The 27,961-nt window shown below is 37.9% G+C and overlaps 2 protein-coding genes across 4 annotated transcripts in view; both read right to left on the bottom strand.

Moving 5' to 3' along the window:
• Positions 1 to 5,028: 5,028 nt before the first annotated feature.
• ARL9 (ADP ribosylation factor like GTPase 9) lies at positions 5,029 to 23,492 on the bottom strand. 3 transcript variants are annotated; one of them, XR_007948375.1, is made up of 5 exons: positions 23,215 to 23,488; positions 16,004 to 16,172; positions 11,342 to 11,517; positions 6,147 to 6,394; positions 5,029 to 5,174 (listed from the first exon to the last, which is right to left on the bottom strand). XR_007948375.1 is itself a non-coding variant. In XM_051966257.1 (5 exons), the coding sequence occupies exons 1-4, from the start codon at positions 23,473 to 23,475 to the stop codon at positions 6,215 to 6,217; spliced, it is 786 nt and encodes a 261-aa protein (XP_051822217.1). In that variant the 5' UTR covers positions 23,476 to 23,492; the 3' UTR covers positions 5,029 to 5,174; positions 6,202 to 6,214. The 3 variants fall into 3 exon arrangements, 1 of the variants encoding a protein (XP_051822217.1); XM_051966257.1 differs by having other exon boundaries at positions 6,202 to 6,394; positions 23,215 to 23,492; XR_007948376.1 differs by lacking the exon at positions 16,004 to 16,172 and having other exon boundaries at positions 23,215 to 23,491.
• Positions 23,493 to 26,545: 3,053 nt separating this feature from the next.
• Positions 26,546 to 27,961, bottom strand: part of SRP72 (signal recognition particle 72) — a 30,000-nt gene continuing 28,584 nt past the window's right edge. Inside the window, exon 19 of the mRNA XM_051966254.1 lies at positions 26,546 to 26,808. Within this exon, the coding sequence (XP_051822214.1) occupies positions 26,631 to 26,808 (178 nt within the window). The 3' untranslated portion in view covers positions 26,546 to 26,630. The remainder of the gene's footprint in view (positions 26,809 to 27,961) is intronic.

The following is a 27,961-nucleotide window of genomic DNA, read 5'->3' as shown; positions in this document are numbered from 1 at the left end:
TAAGAGGGCTCTGCTTTAGAAAACTAAGATTGGAAGTCCAGAGCTAAGGGACTTGTTCTGTATTCAGGATTCATTTTTTGTATGCATCATCAGACAGCTGGCTGGTGCAGAATGTGCCCCTATCTTGCCCCGTTTTCTCATGACCACTCACATCTCACCACATCCCAACCCTGGATTATTCCTACCACCTGTTGACATGTAGCTAGATCAGAGCTAGAGAAAATCAAGAAACCAAACCAACTGGGTCCACAACAAAGTTTTGTTGCATAATTTCAACTGGGTACTCACTGCAGCAAGGCAATTCTTTCACCTCACTCTAATCAGGTCTTTAGTGGTTATTCCAAACGTTTTCATTGTCCTCATGCCTCTCACCTTACCTGTTCCCCTCACTCTCTCAAATGAGAACCCCTTATTTCATGGTTTAATGAAATAACTGAGTCTACTATACTCAAAAAGTTGTCAAACTGTGCATACTTTTTGACCCAGCAGTGTTTATATCTCAAAGAGATCTTAAAGGAGGGAAAGAGACCTGTTTGTGCAAAAATATTTGTGGCAGCCCTTTTTGTAGTGGCTAGAAACTGGAAAATGAGTGGATACCCATCAGTTAAGAGAATGGCTGAATAAGTTGTGATATATGAATGTTATGGAATATTATTGTTATTGTTCTATAAGAAATGATCAGCAGGATGAATACAGAGAGGCCTGGAAATGGAGAGACTTATATGAACTGATGCTGAGTGAGATAAGCAGAACCAGGAGAGCATTATATACTTCAACAATACTATATGAGGATCAATTCTGATGGAAGTGGCTCTTTTCAGCAATGAGATGATCCAAATCAGTTCCAATTGATCAGTGATGAACAGAACCAGCTACACCCAGTGAAAGAACTCTGGGAGATGAATGTGGAACACAACACAGTATTTGCACTTTCTGTTGTTTGCTTGCATTTTTGTTTTTCTCCCCAGGTTATTGTTACCTTTCTAAAATCCAATTTTTCTTGTGTAGCAAGACAACTGTCTAAATATGTATACATATATTGTAATTAACATATACTTTAACATATTTAACATGTATGGAACTACCTGCAATCTAGGGGAGGGGGTGGATGGAAGGAGGGGAAAAGTTGGAACAGAAGTTTTTGCAAAGGACAGTGTTGAAAAATTACCCATGCATGTGTTTTGTCAATAAAAAGCTATAATAAAGAAAAGAAAAAAGAAATAACAGTCTAACAACTAAGAGCTCTCTATTCCCTTCCTGCTTTTCATATGCCACTTGGACATCTTTCCCCACTATATTCTTTTTTTCCACCTTTTTTATAACTTTCAAGGGCACCACTACTTTTCAAAACAACCTGAGGTGCTATCCTCCACCCTTCACCCCTATATCCGGTCTGTTGCAGAGTTCTATTAATTCTATCCAAATTATCTCTTCTATACTCTTCCCTTCTATCAACTCACATAGCTTCCTCCCAATACAGGTCTTCAAAACTCTCAACTAAACTCCTACAATAGCCTGCTTCAACCCTCCCCCAATCCAATCCATTCTCCACTCAGTGCCAAAGGGATTTTGCTAAAAAAAAAAAGCAGGTCTGACCTTGGTATTCTGTCCCCTTCCATTTAACTCAAACTCCAGTGGTTCCTTGTTATCTCAAGATCAAATAGTATGTCTTTTAATATCTTTTCTTTGGCTTTTAAAGTCTTTATAACTTGGCTCCTTCCAGCTTTTCCAGCTTTTTTATACTTTGCTCTGTCCCCTCCACCTCCACATACTCTGCAATCCGGTCCCATTAACCTCCAAGCTATTCTTTGAAGCAATCTGGATTAAGTGACTTGCCTAGAGTCACACAGCTAGTATGTATCTAAAACTGGATCTGAACTCAGGTGCTCCTGAGTCCAGGACCAGTGTTCTATCCCACTGTGCTAGTTGCCTGAACACAAGCTATTCTTTGAAAATGACAAATTCCTCTCCTCCCCCTTCCCCCCCCCACCCCCACCACCCGCCCCTCATCTTTGTATTGTCATCTCCCACATCTAGAATGCCATTCTTTACCTCTATCTCTTAGCTTCTTATAGTTTTCAGCTAAATCCTCCCCTTCTGCAGGCCTTTCCTGGTTCCCAGGCCCTCCCCTGCCCTATTTATTCTTCTTACCTCATCTCAGCTCCCACATTCCCTCAGAAATGACTTCCTACCTACTCTGTATATATCTTGTATAGATCAAGCTAGTTATTACCTAATGGTTTCTCTTTAAGAATGTCAGCTTCTTGAAATGACCAGCAGGATGAATACAGAGAGGACTGGCAAGACTTACATGAACTGATGCTGAGTGAAATGAGCAGAACCAGGAGATCATTATATACCTCAACAACGATACTGTATGAGGATGTATTCTGATGGAAGTGGATCTCTTCGATAAAGAGAGCTGATTCAGTTTCAATTGATCAAGGATGGACAGAAGCAGCTACACCCAAAGAAAGAACACTGGGAAATGAATATAAACTGCTTGCATTTTTGTTTTTCTTCCCAGGTTATTTATACCTTCTAAATCCAATTCTCCCTGTGCAACAAGAGAACTGTTCAGTTCTGCACACATATATTGTATCTAGGATATACTGTAACCTATTTAACATGTAAAGGACTCTTGCCATCTAGGGGAACGGATGGAGGGAGGGAGGGGAAAAATCGGAACAGAAGTGAGTGCAAGGGATAATGCTGTAAAAAATTACCCTGGCATGGGTTCTGTCAATAAAAAGTTATTAAAAAAAAAAAAAAGGATGTAAGCTTCTTGAGGGTAGGTCAATACTTTTACTTTTTATTTATTATATTCATTTATTTATTATTATTCATTTCTTGTAATAGGCTCCAGAACTTAATCTAGTACTGTTTCTTTATAAATACTTGTTGAATATGACCACAAAGTATTTAAGCTCTCCAAGCATCAATCAATTTTTTATCTGTCAAATAGGAAAACTACCCATAGCATCTACCAACCCCAAAGGTAATTGTGAGGAGCAAATGTGAGTTTTGCAAACTGTGCAAAGGTACTATTAGAATCTAGTCAAACTTTTTTTATTCAACAGAGAAAGAAAATGAAACTTAGAAGTTGAAGTTAATGGATTCAAATCCAGAATATTTGATTCCAAATAAAGTACTTGAGGCTTCCAAGAACTGCCTGATGTCAGCTAGTTTTCTGCTAAAAACCGAAGAGTAGAGCGAAGTCCATCCTGTGTGTATTATAGTACAGTTGTGGTGAAGGTGATGAAGAAAGGGTTGATTCAAAGTTTGGGTTGTGGGATAGGGTTAAGTGAAATAAAAAGAAAAAAAACTGAGAAGTGTTTGTCTCTCTAACAATGGAGTGATCAAGAAGACTCTTAACACACCCTTTTGCCATGATTTTTAGATTCTGAATCTTTGCTTTCCAAGTTAGAATTCTACACCACACTAAATATTCCACAGTGATATACAAGTTTTGCAGATGAAATAAAAGTTTTAAAATGTATATATGTATATGAGTTTACATATAATATATAATAATAAATCTTGAGAGAGTGAAATGTAGGAATAAGTAAAAGAGGAGGTGAGGGGGAAGGGAGAAACAGGGTGGGGAGAGGAAAAAGAGCAAAGAGGAAGGGATAGAAGTGGGAAGGGAGGAAAAGAGGCAGAAGGTAAGCAGGCAGCTTGATGGAGAGAGCCAACTTGTGTTAAGCAAAGATAGGTTCAAGTTCCATCTCTAGCACATACAGCTTGCACCAACTTGGTTAAGTTACTCTTAGTGACACCTCCCTAAGAGGGATTTTAAAAGGTCTAGAAGTCTTAGTACGGTTTTAAGCTAGGATACTCTGAAAGATGAGCTAAGGGAGGCCATCAGCAGGCCAAATAGAATAAGCTTTTAAAAAAGGCATGCTGAGATATCTTACTCTTCCAAAGCTACTCTTGGGAAGCAAGAGTCCTTAATAGTTTCAATGTCAAGAAAATCCTGCTTAGTTCTGAGTTCCATTATTTTAGGCAGAGTTTGAGGACTTGGGGTTCCATAGATCTCAGAACACCAGAAAGTTTCACAGATGGGGTAACTTTCACAGCAAGCACAAGTTTCTTTATCTTCACTCTGGTGGTTTGGAATACCGAGTGTAGAACAAGTCTCAAATCAGCAGTAGGGGGAAAGTTTTCCCATGCCTAAAAACCCCACTGGTGTACACACACACACACACACACCCCAGTTCAGCCACATTCTTCCAGTAACCAAGCCTCCTCTTGGTTTTGCCCTTCCTTCTTTATTTGTTAAGACAACAAGCCAAGAAAATCATGTCTATCCATCTTAGAAGTGGGGTTCCTCACTACATAGCATTTCCAATCCCTCTATTTTGGTCTGCCTGCATTTTCGATTTCCTTCATAGGTTAAGTGTGCATTATTTCAAAGTCCGATTCTTCTTGTGCAGCAAAATAACTATGTATATGTATGTATGTATATATCTGTCTATTGTATTTAACATATACTTTAACATATTTAACATGTATCAGTCTATCTGCCATCTAAGGGGGAGTGGGGGGGGGAAGGAGGGGAAAAATTGGAACAAAAGGTTTTGCAATTGTCAATGCTGAAAAATTAACCATGCATATATCTTGTGAATAAAAAGCTATAAGAAAAAAATTTAATTTTTAAAAAAGAAGTGGAGTTCCTTACAGCTTACTGTATTAAGGGAGAAGATGCATCCAGTTTGCTCTTTTTCTAGTCATCTCAAAAAAGCATTCATGGGTATATTCAAGGAAGGATTTGACCAAAAGCCCAGTTTAGCAAAAACTTTTTAAAAAGAAAGAAAAAAAAAGAAAAAGTTTCCCACACACAAATATTTGAAGCTAATCAAGGGGGGCACAAAAGCAAATGAAGGCTATTGTTGGATATGGTCACTGTGCTGGTTGGTTTTCTTAACTGTTTCTTTGTTACTAAGGAAGATTTACTGGAGATGGAGGTGGCTCATAGAGAATGACATCAATTAGATATGAAATCATAAAGAAAAACAGAAGAGAAAATGCAGAAGAAGGATATAATTTAAGTTGAGAGGATTTAGCTAGTTTCATTATCTTTGGGTTTCATGTTTTACCGCAGATCTCAAATTACAGAAGGAAAAATTCTGCGTCAGTATCTCCATGTTAGAGTTATAACCCACTTTTCAAATCTGTAAAACAAGAAAAAAAATGGTAGTCAGACAAGCAACTAAAGTTAAAGGTTTAATTTTATACAATTGTTTATGAAGGCAAGTATAATGATCAATATCTTAATGTATTTATTTATAATGTTTTCTAAACAAAGCCAAAAATAAGTGTTATATAAAAGACAAAATGTAAAATTTGAAAACAAAATTCCAAAATAAGTCCCATAATTTTTATTGTTCAGCTTCATCTTAAAAAGTATTTCTTTTGAATTTTAAGCTGTAATCCAGAATTCTATGTTTAATATTATCCTATTTTTAATATTTGAACATATACAAGTTGGGAATCTGTTTTGTCAACTATGTATATTTATAACAAGAGTTCTGTTTTTCTTTTTCTTTTAATTTGGGAGAGAGGGAGCAAAGAAAGAAAAAATTACTTGTTAGTTGAAAAAATAAAAATTCCAATTGATTTCTTTTTATTTCAGTTTGATTGGCACTGTCATCTCTTAATGAATTATTCTGATTTTCAAAATTATGATATATTTTCTAAAGCTTTCACTAAAGTCTTATTAGGTAGACTTTGGGTTCTTGAAGGTTCTCTAAGAGAAGACAAAATTGAAGCTGGGAAAGCTACAAGTTCAATGACAAACTCTATGATCCAGCCCGAGGCAAAAGGAACTCATCACCAGATCAGGCACTGGATGACTTATTTGTTGACAGTGGCAACAACTGAAAACCATCTTCTAAGTTGGACAGTGAATGCAATCTTGTTTTGGAGAAGACAGTATCTATAGCCATTTTTTCCTGTACATTTTAATATTGCTGAACAAAAACCTAAGGCTTCTAAAAACACAGCTCAAAAATATAAATATATATTAAATGTATTAGTATCTAATTAAAATCGATGCTTTAAATAAATTAACATTTTAGTCATCTAAGTTTCATGTGCTGTGAAGAAAATAGAATAAGGTTTGTCTTCTATTTAAAAGTAAAAACCTTTTTGGCTTCAAGCTTGCAACACAACATTCTCTGGTTATAAGGGCCGACTGACACTGAGGTACCGGTCACTGGGCATCCGAAACCAGCTGGGCAATAAGTTCTCGTGCATCCTGCATACTGGAAGGGATTTCTGAGCCGTTCTTGGTTACGTGGGTTCCAAATAAGAACAACTTTCTATCATCTCCAATTTCAGATAATCCCAAAGCTTCATGAATATCTGTGATACAATATGCATCTTCAAGATCCTTGGCCCAGAAAACAAAAGGGAGAAAAAGCCAATTATTTTGCATATTGGTTTGACAAAAAAGAATATTTTTTCAAGAATAAATTATGTTTAAGTTCCCTTTCTTTCAGCTGTAAAATTGTATGATTTTAGGGATTGTATATAAATACATATCTCTATGTATATACACATATACAGATACAATACACATACATATATACACATATACAGATACAATACACATACATATATACACATATACTCAGTTATTCTTTCTTTTTTTGATCAATTCTTTTAAAACTTTAACATTTTCACAGGTAAAAATAACAGTTAAAATTGTAAATCAGCTTTTTTGCTGTTTTGAGGAGGGGGCTTTACTATAAATTTCAGGAATCAAGAGAATACATGGGAATTATCCATTAACAAGTCAAGCACTTAAATTTTCACAATCTATCAACTGTCTTCTAGTGATGGCCATTCAAAACCTATCAATAAGCCCAAAATCAGTCTTTAAGACATTTGTCAGAAAATTAATGAATTTCTTGTGATCCAATAAGTTGCCACTAGCACTTGATAAAAGTTTGAGACATATGTTACCTAGAGACTGTACTAACTACCTACTAGTAACTATCTACATCTAGGTTCTCTAGATTCTATGTATTAGTAGAGCATCAGAAAATTCCACACCTGTACAATAGTATCTTAGTTCCTGTTGAAATATGCTTACCCTAGCATAAAATCTAATATTTTAATTCCAGCTTTAGTAGAAAGTAGGAATAAGAAAGGGGAATATTCCTGAAACTGAAGACAGAATCCAAGGAGGGTTACAGACAGACATGCTTCTGTAAAGATCCCATGTAATAGTTCCCTCCTAAGATTTTGGGTCAGAAAAGTTTCTATACAAGAACTTCTTGACTTTCATCAAATAAGAAGATTTCACAATCCAATGTTTTTGTTTTGTGTTAGCTGTCAGAAAGCTCAAAGTCAAAATCTGCTCAAGTTTAATAACTAATATCCCAGGTGCCTGATACATTCTGGTTCTCTGCTTTTTTTGATCAGAGTTTTGTTCTGTTTTGCTTTTTATCTTTAATTGTCCTGTTAAATACATATTTGAGCTTTGTAACAACCTTTAATCTTTCTGGGGTGAAATAAAGAAGGAAAATGGGACCAAAAGTAGCAGAACTCATCAAGCTATATCTGTGTATGTGTATCTGTAATACAATATGTATCTTCAAATCCTTGACCCTGAATTTATTTAGTCCTATAACTTTAACCCAGTTAATTTCTGAAATTAGGTTAAAGAAACTAGTAGACATATAGGTTATATTTCTTAAAAATAACTCTGCTCAGTAGTCTTCAGAAAAGAAAGAAAGCAGGTATCTTTCAAATTAAAAAAAAAATTCTGTTTAAATTAGGTAAATTACTTTAAGTTTATACAACTCTTCCTGAGTAAAAGTCAGAGCCTGAAGAATGAGAATAGTGAAATTTTATTTTTTAACTCAGAAAGGATATATTATATGATAATCAACAGCAATGATGAAATTTAAAAGCCGAGTTTTATATTTCTAATTTCATTATATATACTATAATGATATTCATTATAAAATCTACAAATTAAGAAAGGTTGGACAAACTTATTATTTATGATGCCTAAAGTGCCTCCCAACTCTACCTTTATGATCCTATAAACTTCTAAAGTTAGGTGTGTATGTTTGCATACAAATATATATATACACATATATCTACACTCATATATATGCATATATGTATACATTTACACATATCTCCCAAATATATGCACATATACGTATATACACACATATCCCCCCACAAATATAACACATATACACACCTACTCACACATATATGTGTACATATACATATGTATATGTATATATGTCCTCCTCATGTCCCAAAGATAGGAAGGGAAAAAAAATTTATTCCTTCCTTCCTATACTAGGCACTGTGCTAAATGTATTACGAATATCTCATTTATCCTCCTAATCACCCTGGGGGATAAGTGCTATTATTATCCCCATTTTACAACAGAGGAAACTGAGTCGGACAATGGTTAACTGACTTGCTAAGGATTATACAGCAGTATCTGAAGTCACAAATGAACTGGGGGTCTTCCCAACCCCAAATTCAGTGCTCTCTTTACTGCATCACCTTGTTTCCTCAAAAAAGAGAAGGATATATCAAACTGGAATTTCCAAGTTATTCATGAATTATAATAAAGTTAAAAATTTATAACTGCCTGAAAAGTATTTCTATGAGATTAAAATGAGGAAACTTATGATCAGCAAATAATATATAGCATTATGCTGATGACTGAACAATATTTGGTATGAATAAGTTTAATTTCTTGATTCAAGATGAATGATACAGTTATTAAATGAAATTCACATATTGTTCACATATCAAAAGAGTATCTTTTCTAATTCAATTCCAATTGATCAGTGATGGACAGAAGCAGTTATACCCAGAGAAGGAACACTGGGAAATGAATGTGAAGTGTTTGTATTTTTTGTTTTTCTTCCCTGGTTATTTTTATCTTCTGAATCCAATTCTTCCTGTGCAACAACAGAACTGTCCGATTCTGCACACATATATTGTATCTAGGATATACTATAACATATTTAACATGTATAAAATTGTCTGTCATCTAGGGGAGGGGGTGGAGATAGGGAAGGGAAAAGACGGAACAGAAGTGAGTGCAAGGGATAATGTTGTAAAAAAATTACCCATGCATATGTTCTGCCACTAAAAAGTTATAATAATAATAAGAAAAAGGAAAAAAAAGAGTATCTTCTGTGGTCTCAGTTTACATGACTATTAGCCAGACCTTAAATCTAAAACTAGACCTTAATCCACCAATACTGGATATTAAAAATTGAACATTCAAGGTAATGGATATATTTCAGAGATCAAATTTAAACTTAGTGAAACTTAAAAATAAAAGTTTTCAATATCAAATGTTGTAAAGTAAAAAGCACCCTGAAGATTTTTGCAAAATTTTGTATTTATTACTTTGAAAACTAGGGGCATGTGCTGGATTTCCATTATTAAGATGATAAGGGTTGACAAGCAAGAGGTTATGATCAACATGGGGAGCTACAAGGCAGTCATGGAATGTGGGAGTTGGAAGTGGAAGACCTTAGTTGGGGTTCCAGGTCTGAAACTTACTATTTGACTTTGGGCAATCTGCCTTTTGTGGGTGACAATGTTCTCCTTTATAAAATGGGAGCTAATTTATTATTCAGCATAACTTACTTCACCAGAGTAAGATTTATTGGAAGCATCAAAAGAAATGAAATATATAAACTGCTTTATAAATTGTAAAAAACTATCTAAGTGTTACCTATTGACATGTTCCTCAGTGGAAAAAACCATCTTCTTTTTTATTTTTTAAATGGTTGTAATCAATGAAATATGTGTTATTTTCCATGAAGAAAAGGCTCATCCTACAGAAGATTTTTTTCCTCATTTATTAGAGTAGAAATTTCTCTACTCATTTCTTTTCAGCTTCTGTAGGCTGCTCTGTATACAGCAAAAAATGTAGGTTTCCAAATTAACAAAACAAAATACTGCATTACAAACCTGTGCTTTCAGAGATGGGCAAAACTAAAGATGCAAAAGCTAAAAATAATTTTTTTTTTTTTTTTTTTTTTTTGCTGAGGCAATTGGGATTAAGTGACTTGCCTGGGGTCACACAACTAGGAAGTGTTAAGTGTCTGAGGCCAAATTTGAATTCAGGTCCTCCTGATTTCAGGGCTTGTACTCTGTCTACTATGCTCTCCTCAAATATTTTTCAATGAGTTTTGCCGAGTTTTTCTTTTCTTTTTTAATCTAACATGAGGTTAAATGGAAGTATAGTCAGATCAAAGTTGTAAATGCTGAATCCCAGAAAGATCTACCTTGTGGGCTCTGTTTCTGCTCTTTTTAATCTCCTCTATCTCTTCCATTTCCTTCCTTTACAGAAATTAATAGGTAGACTCTATTTCCAACAAAAAGAACAAAGTAAAAGGGACATAGTCCTATTATTATTATAGAATTTTAAAAACACTGTAGTCCAATGTAATCCTTATACAGAAGAAGACTAAAAGTTCTCGAGTTTGCCTAAAATCAGAGATATTAAAGAGAGAACTTGGAATTCAATTTTGGGTTTTTCTCTATCTCCTTCAAATCAGATTTTTCTCTGCACCATATTTTAGAGGAACTGTCTACTCAAGCCAACAGAATAATTTTCCTCCTTGAAAAGGTCCTCTTCTGAGACCTCTCATTCCACTTTCAGGTAGCTCTAATTATGAAGAAGATTTGTTTTTGTTTTTTTGTTTGTTTGTTTTTTTAACATAAAACCTAAATCTGTCTCATTTTAACTTCTACTTATTGTACTTAATTCTATTCACTGGACCCAACTAGAAAAAAAAAAGCCTAAGCTTTCTTTCATTTCTAGTCCTGAATGTAGGACATAAAACTATCTTTTTAAAAAATAAGAAAAACCTGTTTTTTTTATGTTAAAAAGAAAACCCAGGTAGAACTTGGCTCTTTTCAACAAAGATGATTCAAGGCAATTTCAATAGACTCATGATGGAGTCTGGATTCACATCCAGAGAACTAGACAGACTGAATGTGGATCAAAGCACAAGATTTTCACCTTTTTGTTGTTGTTGTTGTTGTTGTTGTTGTCTGCTTGGGTTTTTTCCCCCTTTTGCTCTGATTTTTCTTGCACAGCATTATGAATATGGAAATGCTATTAGAAGAATTACAGATGCTTAACCTATATTTTGAATTGCTTTCTGTCTAGAGAAGAGGTAGGAAAATTTGGAACACAAAATTTTGCAAAGGTAAATGTTGAAAACGATCTACATGTATTTGGAAAAATAAAAAGCTATTATTAAAAAAAACAAAAACAAATGCTAACAAAAAGAACCCTCATCTAGTGGGTAGTGTATCTATGAGGTCTTACCTGTTTGTTTGCAAAAACCACTAGAGGAAGGGCTGGATCTTTTTGGATCAATTGATGAAGATGCTCTTTGGCATCAGGTAATCGTCTGTGATCTGCCGAGTCTACCACGAAAATCAACACCAATACCTTGGAGAGGTACATCTTCCAATAAGAACGGAAAGGCTCACTGCCACCAACTGTAAGAAAACAGTAGAGGGAAGTCTAATCAAAAAATCAGAAATACATGGTCCCAGAAGGTTCTTCAAAGGCTGAATCACAGTCTGCGAGGGCCCAGAGTCACCTCTGGTTATAGACTTTATGGAGGGCTATGGTGAAATAGTAATGGGCTGAAGGCAAGTATTTCATGAGTCAGCAAACAATGGCCCAAGGACCAAATCCCATTTTGTACATCTGCAATCTAAGAATTTTTTTCTATTTTAAAATACAAGAAAATTTTTAAATGAGGGAGGCAGGGAGAAGCCATTCTTAGCTCTCTGGGGTAATACAGAACAGGCCCACATTTGGACTCTAGGCTGTAGTTTGTTCACCTTCAGTACAGGAAAAAAAAAAACAACTAAGCAGGGTTAGGGGACAGTCCAGCTGGAGTCTTGATTCTGTCACTTGCCAGCTATGTTAGCTTGAAATCAATTAATCTCTCTAAAGTCTAGTTTCCTCACCTGTAAAATGTGATTCAAATGACTGTGAATTGTTCACAAAAAAATTGTGAATCAAAATTTTAAAATTCAGTGAACTGGATGAATGTTGCACTAGGTGGTAGAAGAGATATAAGGATTGTTATATAAAATGAGGGAGCTGTAAGAAGATGATCAGATGCATACATGTATGCACGTATAACTGTAAGATACAGTATTGCAGGATAAGTGCTTTGGAGCGGTACAAAGCAAAGTGTTCCTTGCTATGGAGAAGAAAGATCTATCATCAGGGAAATCAAAGGAGCTTCATGGAAGAGGTGACCATTTAAGTGGTGCTTTTAAGGGTGGGGAGGAATTTTACGCAAAAAGGGGGGAAAAGGGGAGGGAAAGGGGGGAAGGAGGGAGAGAGGGATGGAGGGGGAGAGAGAGACAGAGAAAAAGAGAAAGAGGGGGAGAGAGAAGAGAGAGGAGAGACAGAGAGAGAAAGGGAGGGGGGAACATGGGAAGGAAGGAGGGAGGGAGAGAGAAACAAAGAAAGAGACAGAGAGACAGAAAGACAGAGAGATAGGGAGAGACAGAGACACAGAGAGAGAAGAAAGACAAAGAGAGACAGAGAGAGAGACAGAGAGAAGAGCACAGGGCATACTGTAGGGGAAAAGAAGATACTTATTGACATTATAAGAAATAAGGTAAAAGAAAAAGTCAATGTCAAAGTTTCAAGCACAGGAGACTGTTATAGAAAGAAATAATGAACTCTAAAATATAAACAGAGTTAGAAGAAAAAAAGGAAAAAAAACTGTCTTTGGACTTCTGTCAATATGGCATCCAGGTGGAGATTCCTGGTTTGCACTAGAGATAAATGTCTGAAGCAGAGAAACGAGAACAGAAAATACAGCTTGGTAGATCTCTTTGTAGAGGTGATAGAATATTTTTACTACCTGATCCCCGTAAGAACTGTTGCAAATGATCAAAGGAAATAATAGGTTGTTGTTTGTTATTTGTTTGTCCTTGAAGAGGATGAAAAATACCATGGTCTTGATGTTCCAGTAAATTGGATTTAAGTGAGATAGAATTATACAAAGTTGTCAACCTCCTTCTCTCTTTGAGAGTCCCTGAAGTCCAACGGCAGGACCAAAGTCAAGATGAGGGCAAGGGCTTAGAATACCACGGATCACTTTGAGATCCTGAAGCCTGACCAATCTCTCAGCACTCCCTTCCCGAGCACTGCAACAATTTGTCCAAACTGTACCCGAAGCATGAACCATCTTTGTGGCATCTTTGTTTTGTAAGCCATAGAGCGCCGTATGAAGATGAAACATGATTACTGTCATGTTTTCTAGTTTATGTTTGCTTCTAAGGAGTTTCAGAGAGAGCTCCCACCTCAGAGGAAAGGAGAGATCTGGCAGCCTTCCGACCGCCATCACTACCCCTCCTCCCCAGTATAGCTCTTTTTTTTTCCTGGCCCATCAAAAGCTTAGTTGATAAAAGCACTAAATATCTTGAGACAAAACATTTCGTTTGCCAAATCTAATTATATTTTCATTCTTTTTCCTTTTGATGCCCCCAGCTCATATTTTTGCCTTTCTTTGCTGAGTTGAGAATTTCTGATTCTTAAGGTTTTCAAATTATTTAAAACATTTGCTAGTAAAATAGAAAGTAGAGAAGCGGTATGATGTAGTGGATGGGTTGCTAGACCTTAAGGCTCTGGGTTCAAATTCTGCCTTGGATATTTAGTAGCTGTTTGATCTTGGGCAGATCATGGTCAAACCATGGGCAACCTTTTAGAATCTAAGTTTCACACTATTTAAATGGGGATATTAATGCTGTAAATACTTCACAGGATTTTTGTGTGGCTCACATGAAATAATATATAAAGCACTTTACAGATTTTACAATGCTATAGAAATGTCAGGTCTTAGTGTCGTTAAGCTAAAGGGCAGGCTGGACTGGAACTAAAATGACCTGATATCAAATGCTGGCTGAGATACTTGCTAGTTGTGTGATCCTGGGTAAGTCATTTCCTCAACTACAAAATGGAGCTCATAAAGCATCTAACAGAAAGAGTTGTTGTGAGGATCAAATGAGAAAATATTTATAAAGCACTTAGTACAAAGTCTGGCATATAGTAGGTGCTTAATAAATGCTTGTTCTGTTCCCTTATTATCTGAAAATATAAATATAACTAAAATTTGCATCCCATTTTAAGGCTTACTGAACAAAGATTTACATGCATCAGCTCATTTGGTCCTAATAACAATCCTATGAGATAGGTCCTTTCATCTCCATTTTACAAAAGAAAACTATTGTAGATAGTCTTAATCTTGGGTGTTCTTCAGGACCCAGAACAGAGTTTTGAGCCCTCTTCTCTGTTCTCATGAGCTCAGTCATCACAGCCATGCAGATGACCCCCAGATCTATCCACATACCCAGTCTTCACCTATTTTTTAGCTCCAATCCCAGCAGAATGAGGTAGTTGATGCCTCTTTCTGATAACCAGCTTTCTGCAAGATGTGTTCTTTTGGGTTTCCCAAAAATCATCTCAAATCCAACCTATGTAAAGCCAGTCTTCCCCCAATAAACCACTCTTCTTTCACACTTCTCCATCCTTTCTCTATCAATCAGATTTGGAACCTCAGAATCATCCTTAACTCTTCGTTTGCCTCCATTCCCCATATTCAAATTAATTGCCAAATCCTATGAACTCTCCCTTCACAATATCTTTTGAATTCAACCCCATCACTCTGTTCATACAGCAACAACTACAGCTCTGAATCTTATCGACTATTGTAAAAGTTGATTTATTGGTCTCCTGCTGTGTCTCAGGACGACATATCCAATGATGAGATTCGACATGTGGAAATTGGGAGTTTAATAAGGAAGAAATATTTGTTCATAGGGGTGAATGATATCCTGTGGGACATCAATAAGGGACACAGAGAGGGTGTCAGGAGTGAGGGGGCAGAAGCTTACACTAGTAAACTAGTGAAGTTTTCTTTTGCAAGTCTGTCTGTATGTAATTTTAAGAATGTTCAAGGGTACACCATGGAATATTTAAATGCTAATTATTTTCTCAGTGGTCATGCATTAAATAGCCCAACACAAATATCAGAAACTAAGTGCTCATTTGGAACTCTGCCCAAAGGGCTATCAAACTGTACATACCCTTTGATCCAGCAGTGCTACTACTGGGCTTATATCCCAAAGAGATCATAAAGGAGGGAAAGGGACCCACATGTGCAAAAATGTCTGTGGCAGCCCTTTTTGTAGTGGTGAGGAATTAGAAACGAGTGGATGCCAATCAATTGGAGAATGGCTGAATAAGTTATGGTATATGAATGTTATGGAATATTATTGTTCTGTAAGAAACAACTTGTTTCAGGATGATTTCAGAAAGGCCTAGAGACACTTACATGAACTGATGCTAATGAAGTGAGCAGAACCAGGAGATCATTGTACACAGCAACAAAAGTATACGATGATCAATTCTGACAGACATGGCTCTTTTCAGCAATGAGATGATTCAGGCCAGTTCCAATAGACTTTTGATGGAGAGAACCATCTGCACCCAGAGAGGACTCTGGGGACTGAATGTGGATCACAACATCACATTTTCACCTTTCTTCTTGTTGTTGTTTGTTTGCTTGTTTTTTTTTTTTTTCTTTCTCATTTTTTTCCTTTTTGTTCTTATTTTTCTTTTGGAGCATGATAAATGTGGAAATATGTTTAAAAGAATTGCACATATTTAACCTATATTTGATTATCTGCTGTCTTGGGGAAAGAGTGCAGGGAAGGGGGAGAGAAATTTGGAACACAAGATTTTGCAAGGGTGAATGGTGAAAATTATCTTTGCATGTATTTTGAAAATAAAAATCTATTATTTAAGAAAGAACCTAAAGCTCCCATGTTCACGTATCACAAAGATATGCACTCACTAAAATGCTAAAGAAGTATCCATTACATGAACATACAACTTCAATATAAACAGATAAAGCCATTTGTTCAACCTGTGCAGTAGAAGCCTCTCACTTACTCTCCAGGAACTCCATCTGCATATCTCCATTGTTGATGCACACTGCATTGAAGCCCTGGGTGGGAGCAATGCTATGCTGGACTTTATTTGTTGCTAAGGTATGGAGGACACTGGTCTTTCCTGCTCCATCCAGGCCCAGCACTAGGACTTGTTTATTTTGTGCTCTTTCCTGTGAAACAGAAAATGAATCTTAGGTCACATCCATGTTCACCAAGGAAGCAAACAACCTACTCTTTAATCAATGAGACTGAATCCACAATCAACAATACCTGCCTTCAAGAAGTTTACATTCTAAATGGAGGAACAATAACTACACATAAATAAATACAAAATATGTTCATAATAAATAGATGGTAATTTTTGGAGGTGATATAGGAGCTAGGCTTTGGAGGAAGCCAAGAATTCTAAGGTGGATGTGAAAGAAGAAATACTTCCAGGAACAAGAGAAAACCAGTGCAAAAGCAGAGATGGGAAATGGAATATTATGTATGTGAAACAGCAAATCAGCTCATTGCAGCTGGAATGTAGAGTTCAAGAAGGGGAACAATGTCTAATAAGCTGGAGAGGTCATACTGTGAAGGATTTAAAGGCCTAAGAAAAGTTTCAATTTTATTCTAGAAGTAAAGCACTTCTTTTGAAACTTTTCAAATGTTAATTTGACCCTATCAAATTATAAAGGAGCTTCTGTAATTTCCCGATTTCCCATGGTCCTGGCAGTAAAACTGCACTAGTAAGACCTAAGAAAATAGAGCAGAAGAGGGAAAGGAACAGACATATGTGGGCTTGAAATTGGATTCAATCCCTCCTCCCAAAGCCTCAGAGTACCCAACCAATAGAAATCAGTCTGATCTATTTATGTAATGCCATCCCTATTAAATTACTTAACAAATTATCTTACTGAATTAGAAATAATAATAATAATAATAAAGTTCCTTTAGAAAACCAAAAAAATCAGGAACTTCAAAGAAACCGGGGGGAAAAGGTGTAAAAGAAGCAGATTCAGTAGTATCAGATTTTAAACAATATTACAAGGCGAGGGCATTGTGGAAGTATTAGAATGGATACTTTTGATTATTTAAAATATAATTTTCTTGTATAAATAAAATCTATGCAGCCAAAAATAGAAGGAATGTCGAAAAATGAGGAAAGACTTTCATATACAATCTCTCAGATAGAATGTGATTCGAGTGAAATATTGCCTTAATCTAGAAAATGATGAGCTAGTTGATTTAGAAAAATATAGAAAGACTTTGACTTAGGAAGATGGTATCCATCTTCAAATAAATAGATGACAAAGGAAATAAGCATAGAACAATCTTACATAAATGTACATGAGTTTATATATGTGTATGTATATGGATCTCAATATGTTTATATGGAATGTTTATATTTTATGACACAGTATGTAAGTATGTCATATATATGTGTGTACATACATATAACATATATGTATATTTGACTAATTTGTAGACCTCTTTGGGGAGGGAGGGAGAAAAATAAAGTACACAGTTGAGAACAAAAGAAAACTTACAAGGAAGCAAAGAAGAACTGGACAACTTTGAAAACAATGTATAATATTTATTATTCAGGTTTTCTTGAAATGAAAATTTATATTTTTATATTGAATCCTCTTTTATGTTCTGTCAGGTACATGGACTTTTTTTCTTTTCTTATTTTGTACTTACATGTAAAAAAAACTTTAAAACTTTTTTAAAAGAATTCAGCCTGTGGGTCTGTGTATGGTCTGTGTGGTACTCCACTAAACCTGATGGAAAGAGCTTGGAATCCAGTTTTATCCATCCAAAAGTCAACTGGGGCAGTCACTTAGGTTGATGAACCAGGAATCTTTCAAACTATGAGAAAACTAAGAGACTTGAGATCTTGTCTCCTATCACTGTTCAGAAAATGAACAGATAACAAAAGGAATGCAGAAAGTGTGAATAAATAAATGTAGGAGCCAAAAATAGTAACAACAATAGAGTGAGAACATTTAGTTTAGTAAGAGACTTGTTTTTAAATTTGAACAAGGAGACTGAAAGCAGAAGTCTGATGGAGATATTTAGTGAAAGGACGGGCCTATGGTATTATGGACAGAACCTAGAGACACATTTATAAGTGATCAATGTTTTTTGTAGGCCTACATTACAAAATGGGACAAGAAAGGGGAGAGCAGAAGAGGGAAAGGAACGTGTGCAGTAACTGAGTCAGATTGAAGGCTAGCAATGAGGGGAAGGTGATGGTTTCTGATAGAAAACATCATACAGGTGAGTGAGTGAGGAAGGAAAAAAAGATCAAAAAGTGGAAGAAGGACAGGAAAGAAGCCTTGTTTTGGGAGAGAGGATCTATTGGTGAGCATTATAATTAAAGGAAGATATTTTGTGAAAGGAGATGAAAATTTTGGGCTGGATGTGGTCTGGGTGAGCTAAAGCTTGAAAAGATTACTTGTCCTACCTTGGGAGGAGAGGAGTTGGAATTCCTGGGGGCAATTGGCACCTAGGGAGGTGAAAAGGGATCAACCAAAGAGGAGATCTTGAAGCAAATGGAGAAAAAAGGCGGCCAAAGAAAGGGTATATAGTTCAGTGATAGGCAGCATAAGCAGGAACTGGGGTGGGGGCAGGGAAAGACTTACCATGGGACAGTGTTCTCTCTGATACTTGCAAGAATTGGCATTGTTTAGAAATGAGACAATGGACAAGAGAAATCCAAAGGGCAAATTCTATAAGTCAGAGGCAGAAATTGCCAAGAGGGGAGAGTTTTGAATATATGAGGAATATAGAGAATAGAGACTTGATAATTATAAAGCTCATGATCCAGAGAGTGAAGCCCTAAAGTAGACAGAAAGAAAGTATAGATAATGAAGAAAGAGAAATCCTCTCTGGAAAGTGGTACAAAAATTATGAAAATTTTAAAAACAATGAACAAGACTAAGAATCTTTTCCCCTCCTTGTGTGAAGAAAAGCAAAAAGGGCCACCTATTTGACATGAAATGAGAGAAGGGAAAAGGGATAAGAAGTATGTAGCCAGAAAAATCCAAGGGGAAAAATGATATAATTAATAAGCAAAATCCCAAAGGAAAGGGGTAACAAATAAAGGGGGGGGGAATGAGAAGAAAGAAGAAGAAAGTCAATAGGAGTAAGGCCACCTGAAAAAAGATTAAGCTACAGGAAGAAAGGAGACTTGAATTGATCCAATTACAAAGTGCAGAGAAATATTCAGTAATGGCTAGGCCATATCAATACAATAAAAATTACAATAATTCCAAAATTAATTTCTTTTTAATGTTATATCAATCAAATTATCAAGGAGCAATACTTTACAAAACTTGGTAAAATAAAAGTTCAACTGGAAAAACAAAAGATCTAGAATAATAAGGGAAATGATGAGAAGTAGAGATAAAGAAAGAACAGCTCTTCCAGATTGCAAGCTATATTATAAAGCAGCAGTCATCAAAACTGTCTGATATTTAAAAAAAAAGAAAAGAAAGAAAGAAAGATAAATTAATGTTAGAGACAAAGATAGGTAGGATTAGACTCAATGGCACTCTATATCCTAGTGTTTGATAAAGCAGAAAACATAAATTGTCTGGGGGTGGGATGGGATGGAATCCTCCTTATTTTATAAAAATTGGTGGGAAAACTGAAATGTAGTATGGCAGAAATGGGGCTTATACTTGCATTCATACCACAATGCATTCTAAATAGACATGTGACCTTAATATTAAAGATCATAGCATTTTTAAAAAATCAAAAGAGAAGCAGATCATATACCTCTCCCAACTATGAGAAACAAATGTATTGTTAACTACAGAAGAGAGAGAAGCAATTACAAATTTTGCAGAGACAAAATTAATGCACCTAGAATAAGAAGAGAAGTGATTAAATGAGGAAAAATACTCTTTGTATCAATATTTTCTGAAAAGGGTTTGATATACAAGATTTAGATACAACAAATGAATAAATAAATGAGACTAATATAGAAATGAATACATATTTCCCAAAAGAACTGCATCCTTTTTGTACTAGCAAGTAACTGGAAATTGAATGGATGTCCATCAGTTGGGGAATGGCTGAATAAGTTATGGCACATGAATGTAATGGAATATTATTGTTCTATAAAAAATAATGATCAGGCTGGTTTTAGAAAAGCCTGTAAAGACTTCCATGAACTGATGCTAAATGAAGTAAGCAGAATCAAGAGAACATTATACAGATTAACAATAAGATTATGTTATGATGAACATTGATGAACTTGGCTCTTTTCAGTACTGAGATGAGTCAAGGCAGTTTCAATAGACTTGTGATGGAAAGTGCTATCCACATCCAGAGAGAAAACTATGGAGACTGAATAAAGATCTAAACATACTGTTTTCACCTTTTGGTTGTTGTTTGTTTTCTTGGGTTTTTTCCTCATATTTTTCCCTTTTGATCTGTTTTTTCTTATGCAGCATGATAAATATGGAAATATGTTTAGAAGAATTGCACATATTTAATCTCTATCAGATTGCTTACTGTCTTGGGAAGAGGAGCAGAGAGAAAGGGAAAAAAAGGAGAGAAAGGGAAAGAACACAAGATTTTGCAAAGTTAAATGTTGAAAACTATCTTTGCATGCCTTTGAAAAAATAAAATGTTATTTTAAAAAAAAAGAACTGCAATAGTATTCACAACCACATGAAAGAATGCCACAAGCAACTCTTTTTTGTAGTGGCAAAGAATTGGAAATTGAGGATTTGCCCATCACTTGGGGAATGGCTGAATAAATTATGGCATATGAAAATAATGAAATATCATTGTTCTATCAAAAATGATGAACAGGATGATTTTAGAAAGGTCTGGAAAAATTTACATGAACTCATGCTGAATGAAACAAACCAGGAATACACTATACACAGTAACAGCAAGATTGTGCGATGATCAACTATAAAAGATTTGGTTCTTCTTAGTGGTTCAGTAATCAAGGCAATCCCAAAAAGCTTTGGATGGAAAATACATCTGCATGGAGAGAGAGAACTATGGAGACTGAATATAAATCAACACATACTATGTCAACTTCTTTTTTTCTTGTTTTTTTTTCCTCTCTTGTGATTTTTCCCTTTTGCTCTGATTTTTCTCTCCCAACAAGATTCATAAGGAAATGTATTTTTTAAATGAATGAACATGTATAACCAGAAAAGAATAAAACAATAAGAAAAAATTATATAAATCACTAATAATAAGAGAAATGAAAATCAAAACAATCCTGAAGCTTTAGCTTATACTTTACAAATTGGCAAAAATGACCAAAAAATGGCAATAGTTCATGTTGGAAGAGTTATTGAAAGATAGGCACTAATACATTGTTGGTGAAGATATAAAATAGTATAACCATTTTGAAAAGTAATTTAAAATTATGATGTGAATAAAGTGATGAAAATGTCCAGCCCCTTTGATCCAGAGATTCCATTATAGCACAAAGAAACCACTGATAAGAAGAAAGTATTATATATATTAAAATATTTATAGCAGCATTTTTTAAAGTGATAATTAAGAAAAAAAACAAAGTAGATTCCTAACATTTGGGGAATGGCTAAACAAGCTGTAGATAAATGTAATGGAATATTGATGTACAATAAGAAACAATGTGATGAATACAGAAAAGCAAGGAAAAATCAATATGAACTGATGGAGAATGAAATAAGCAAAGCCAAGAAACAATATACAGAGTAACTACAATTTAAATGGAAAGGACAACTTTAGGACAAAAAAAAAAAAAAAGGAACAAGATTATAAAGATCAATTATAAAGATTTGAATGAAGAAAGAAGAGAGGATATTCCCAATCCACTTCTTTGTTGAGATGGATATCAATCAGTTATGCTGTTTTTTTTTTTCCCTTAAAAAAAAGATAAGTAGGAGAATACTTGAAATAACTATGATGATACAAGAAATAAGGTATAAATAAAAACATTGTTAGGATTCAGCAATAATGAAGCCTATTGTTTATTTGTTTGTTTGTTTTTTACCATCAGGACTAGAATACCCCAAAGTTTTTTCATTTTTCATTTACTCCATTTGAATATGTTGCCCAAACTTCCTCTAGTTCTAATCCATTCTGAATTTTCTCATCAGATTCTCAACCTTTTATTAAATGACAAATGACCCTTTGCCAGTATCTTTCTCATGGTTTAATATGAATAAAAACAAAATACATAGGATTACTAAGGAAACCAATCAGAATATAGTTATCAAAATATTTTTTTAAAGTTTACACACATGATGCAATAAAAATTACATGTAATAAAGGGCCGTGGGAAAAAAGACCACCTAATAATTGGAAGCTAAATAATACAATCCTGAGGAATGAGTGGGTGAAATAACAAATCATAGAAAGAATTGATCATTTCATCCAAGAGAATGACAATAACGAGACAACATAACAAAATTTGCGGGATGCAGCCAAAGCAGTTCTAAGGGGAAATTTTGTATCTCCAGACGCTTACGTAAAAAGTTTAGAGACAAAGTCAAGATCTCGGGACACGCACGAACGCCCGAGGATCAGAGAGAGGAGAAGAGGGCGAAGGGGCGCAGGTTGACGCAGAGCATCCCTGGCCGCTCTCAGGGTCCCTCTGGCTGCGCTGCGAGTGCCTCAGCCACGCTCGGGGCCACCCTGGCCGCGCTGCTGCCCCCCCGGCCACGCTCGGGGCCTCCTTGGCCGCGCTCCGGGCTCCCCTGCCCGCGCTCCGGGCCCCCCCGGCCACGCTCGGGGCCTCCTTGGCCGCGCTCCGGGCTCCCCCCAACAGCGCTCCGGGGCTCCCCTGCCCGCGCTCCGGGGCCCCTCCGGCCACGCTCGGGGCCTCCTTGGCCGCGCTCCGGGCTCCCCTGGCTGCTCTCCCTGCCCGCGCTCCGGGGCCCCTCCGGCCACGCTCGGGGCCTCCTTGGCCGTGCTCCGGGCTCCCCCCAACAGCGGTCCGGGGCTCCCCTGCCCGCGCTCCGGAGGCCCCCCCGGCCACGCTCGGGGCCTCCTTGGCCGCGCTCCGGGCTCCCACTGCCCGCTCTCCCTGCCCGCGCTCCGGGCCCCCCCGGCCACGCTCGGGGCCTCCTCGGCCGCGCTCCGGGCTCCCCCCAGCCGCGGTCCGGGGCCCCCCTGGCCGCGCTCCCTGCCCGCGCTCCGGCCGCCCCCCGACCGCGCTCCGGCCATCCCTTCTCCGGCCGCGATGCTCCGCAGCGGGCCACTCACCTGTGACTGCTTGAGGGATGGAATAGCCGAGCTGCTGCTCTCGGCCTCCTTTCCCCCCGCCGCGAGAGTGTCTTTCTTCTCTTTCCTCCCCATTGGCGGAGGAGAAGCAGCCCGAGGCTCCCCCAGATGTGGTTGGGGCGCCTCTGAGCGGGCCGCGGGCCGCGGGGAGGACACGTAGCTCCACACGGCATAGATCAGCCCCGCTGTCATCGCCGCCGCCGCGGCCGCCAGCCCCAGCAGCCTCCCCCCGCGGCCGGCCATAGGCGCAGGCCCCGCACACGCCCGTGTCCCTGGTACGGCCGCCGCCCTGCACCCGAGCCGGCGGAACGCGATCTGAGCGAGCTCCCCCAGACCCGCCCCCTGCCCTCCCCGGGGGCTCTCGGGGCTAGGACTGTCCCCAAGGGCCCACCTTCCGGCGGCAGCCGGGCCCGTCCTCTTGGGACTCCCGCAGCTCCCCGTTCCAGCCCTCTCGGTCCCCCCAGCCCTGTCCAGGGGCAAAAAACCCTGACCCAGACCCCCAAGCCCTGACCCAAGGACACGGTCGGGCGCTCGCCGAGCCCCAACGCACAGCTCGGTTGACAAGTTTGCCAACGAGAGTCATCCGGTACTTATCAAGGGAGAAACCGCCGCCCCGAAACCCAATTCTCGAGCCTTCGTGTGCGACCCCCTTCCCCAGCATAATCCAAATGTACAGTGTGGGTTTAGAGCCCCACTGGGTCGGGGGACAACTCTCTAAGAGCGCCTGAAGGCTTTCCATGATCACATTCGAACTTGACCCTTTGGGTGCCCAGAATCCCCATCCCTCATATATGTTTACAACTTGAATTCCGGCAGGATCTTTCGTCAGCCAGTCCTGGAATACACATGGTGCCAGGAAGGTTAATGAGCTAGCTAGTCTTCAGAGAAAACTGAGGGTTCGGGGAACCCAGCCTACAGGTGCTGCTCTGCACCTTTCTAAAAATCACTCAGACTTGCTGAAAAGCTCCCCCCTCCCGTTTATTAACCACCACTTTGTCAATTATATTAACCAGCATTTTATATAACCTTTTAGTTTACAAAGTACTTTACATTCATTCCCTCGTTGGATCCTCACAACAACCCTGTGAGGTAGGTAGTGCAAGCATTTTTACCCCCATTCTACAGATGAGGAAACAGGCTAAGGTTCCAGTTAAACAGGGAGAGCTCACATTAGAACTCAGCACTGCAATTCCAGTTACTCTTCTTCCCCAGAATGCTTTGAGGGATAGCCTACATGCATATTTCTAAAGGCTATGATGGATTAAAAATTCGTGATGAATTTTCAATTCTCTCAGAATATCAAGTCTTAGGGCTCCAGCGGGAGCAAGGAGACATCTTGGGAACAATTCATCCTTCCATGGAATGAAATAAAGGGTCAAACTTCAATACACTTAAGCCACCTTCCCCCGCAAAAAAATCCTGGCACCCAGGACACTTTCATCATATTCACCCAAGAATGTTTTATTTTAAAATGTCACAGTGAATGAAAAAGAGCCATGTTGATTTTTATGTGTGTGTATGTGTACAGATACACACATGTACATATATACACATATATTCACACACAAATTTATACAAAAAATGTCGCTAGCAAAAATCCTGTCCACGACAGGAAACAATTAGCAAAATTAGGCTCCTATTCCCATTTCTGTCAATTATAATCATCTGTTTAAACTGAGGTCTGCTTATGACAGGCATTAGTATGTCCAGCAATAATGACAACTAAGAAGTTTGCCTGAATTTCACTGATGTGTGAAATATACCTTGGTCAAAAATTTTCATAGAAAGAGTTCTTACCAAGATTTTATGGCTTACTTAAGCTAACAAATGATTATCCTTTTCCAAAGAACTACACTAATAGGCCTAATACATACATTTGCTAATAATTATTTCTGTAATGTATATGAAAAAATCAGAAGAAATCAGTTTGTCACCTACACCAAAAATAACCTTATTTTGGCTGAGTTCAAGATGTTTCACGTGCATGTTACAATCAAACCTTCCTGTTTTAAGATCCACAAAGAAAACGTCAAGCAGCTTTTCCATTTCTAGCACCCAGCAAGGAGGCAGAGAACTGAAAACTCTGGAGAAGAACTTTCTGTAGCAATGCTGGGACTAAAATCTAGCGGTGTTTATTAACAGAGACGAAATAATGTAATCACAAAGCAAATATCTGTAGGACCTTAGAAAGGTCTTGGGAAGCATCAAATGAATACGAATCAAAAAAACCGTAAGCCTAGGTACCCTGAGCTAAACAGTCAAACAAAAATTCTGCTTAGACGTGGTGGCTTAGGAGGGAAAGGAATAGGCAACACTTTTAAACAGCAAAGATGAATATAAGCGAATTCTTCATTAATTAGTGGGGGGCATGAGTGTTAGAAACCCACAACTAGAAAGTTGTAGCTGCTTGTTTGAAGGATAGCACCTATTACAGGCATAAATTCCTTGTTAGGTCTCAACACTGACCTGCTAATAATACTGAACTGCTGTGGGAAATATCTCTCACCAAGTTTATGGCATTAAAAAATGTCCATGTCTCTGGTTGGGAGCATCTTTTCTTCTGTATGAAGATGTTAAATCAATTCCTTTGCCAGAGCACTTGATGCCGGAATAAGCCGCTCACCATACTAACATGGCCATTTCTTTCTTGAACTGAGTGCTAGTAAGTCAATGCAGTATGCTGCCATGTTCTGAGACACAGAAAGGCTGCATAATTATAAAAATAATAATAATGTAGTGTAAACCCCATCCCTCACAATCTCCTAGAATTATACTATAAGAGAAGAGTGACTACAATTGTCAAGAACAAACTAAAAAAAAAAAAAAATGCCCTGTGACCACGTGAAGAAGCAAGGAAAGGTCCAGGTCCCCTTTTATGGAATAAGGAAGGCTTCCAAGCAGCTTACTAAGTAAAGTGCTTGAAGAGCTCCATTTTCAGCTTTCTTATGCCTAGTGTATCATGCTTTAATAAGTGGAAGGTGAATGCAACAAGTGGGTCTTCAGAGTCAGTTGAAATCTAGTAAGAAGGTTCCAGTTTGAACATAAGCTACAAAGAACTTGGAGAACGCACGTCATTTGTGAAGGGCCAGGGGAGCCCACAAAGAGCAGGGGATGGCAGATGGTTACAGCGGGCAAACACTCCACTGCTCCCTGTCCTCTTCCTCTGCACAAAAGGACCAGCCATGACATGGTCGGGAGAGTTAAGCTGGCACAAGAGTTGAAGGGCATGACATCGGTGGCTCCTGGATGCACACAGGCCAGGAAACTAAATAGAACATTAAGTCAATTTAAGGGGGGGAAGAAAAAAGCCCTGTTGGTTGCTGTTGGACCTTTATTACGTTCCTGGGGCCTTACAGTGGAAAGAGTTATAAAAACAGACTGTGACATGAATGTCCAAATCACCAGCCTCCTTTTCCACCTTTCTTCTTCTTCTGTTGCTGTTTCTTCTTTGTGGCCGGAGCCCCTGCAGGCTTCTGATGTCTCGGGGGTATTATATTACTTGTAGAGGCAGATACTGCTGCAGCGCTCCCAGGCCGGGGGGAAGTGGGTGGGCTGGACACAGTTTTACTAGCATCCCTAAAATAGGCCAGATTAGACAAGGCTCATTAGTTTATTTATTCAACACAGGAAAAGCAAGTAAAAAGTATATTCCAGGAGCCTTGCTTACTTGCTCCACATAACGCATACACATTTAAAATGTCATTAAGCTGATAAATTTAAATAGTCATATCAAAAGCAAGTGAATAAAGTCTCTAACACATTGAGTGCATATTCCCACAACATGAACAAGAGTATCATGGAATGGGCTGGTATGTAAGGTTGCAATATTTAACTTTGGAGGAAATATCTATGTAGATAAAACCTAGCTTCATTGAATATACATGCCAACCAGAGAAGAACTATATTTTGCTTTCCTTCGATTAAACAAGATGTTGCTTTCTCTATAGCTGTATTAAAATAAGGGATTCCCATTTCTTTCTAAAATAGTTTTCCCTTCAAATCTGAGGAATAACTTAATTTGGAGAATGTGATATATACAAAGAACAAAGTATTCACATTAAGTAATTGATGGATTGATCAAGAAATTTATGAGTCAACAAAATTATTTGAAATTCTGTAAAACTTTATAAAAAAGTTATAAAATTCCTAAAAGTGCCAGAGAGTTCCAGTCTCTGAAGGTTTTCAAGTTTCCTTCCTCATCAGCCACTTCAGGGATGAGAAACTGAGGCGAGATCAACAGAGATGAGGACATTGAAGTGAAGATTAAGTATTGCAGGCTTCACAAAGTGCGGAGGCCAGAAGCAGAGCTCCTGCCTGTGCAGCACAAGTGCAAGGCCGGGCCCTGGAAAGCAGAGAGCTCTGGGAATATTCCTTTCTTTATCACCTGCTTGCAATGTGACCTCCCTGAGCAAGCCACAAGCTCTCTGCCATTCAGTTCTCCGTCATTAACACATAAGGAAGGCTAACACAGCCACAGATTTGCTGAGATCAAAAGTGATCATCTAAGGGAAACATCTATTAAGTGGCAAATCATACCCAGCGGTGACAAACTCCAAACTGGGGGCTGTAATCTGACCCTAAAGGGCTCAAAGAGTTCAAGAGGAGGAAAGGGGCCTTCCATCTTACCATCACTGCAGCAACCGGACATGGGACTTGTCTCCATCCTACCTCCACTGAATAATGTCCCAACCTTCAGAACTCCTTTGAGCCACTCAGGGCAGTTATCACC

Source organism: Antechinus flavipes, chromosome 6 (assembly GCF_016432865.1).
Source record: "Antechinus flavipes isolate AdamAnt ecotype Samford, QLD, Australia chromosome 6, AdamAnt_v2, whole genome shotgun sequence".
NCBI classification, from domain to species: Eukaryota; Metazoa; Chordata; class Mammalia; order Dasyuromorphia; family Dasyuridae; genus Antechinus; species Antechinus flavipes.
This window is presented reverse-complemented; position numbering and strand designations above follow the sequence as displayed.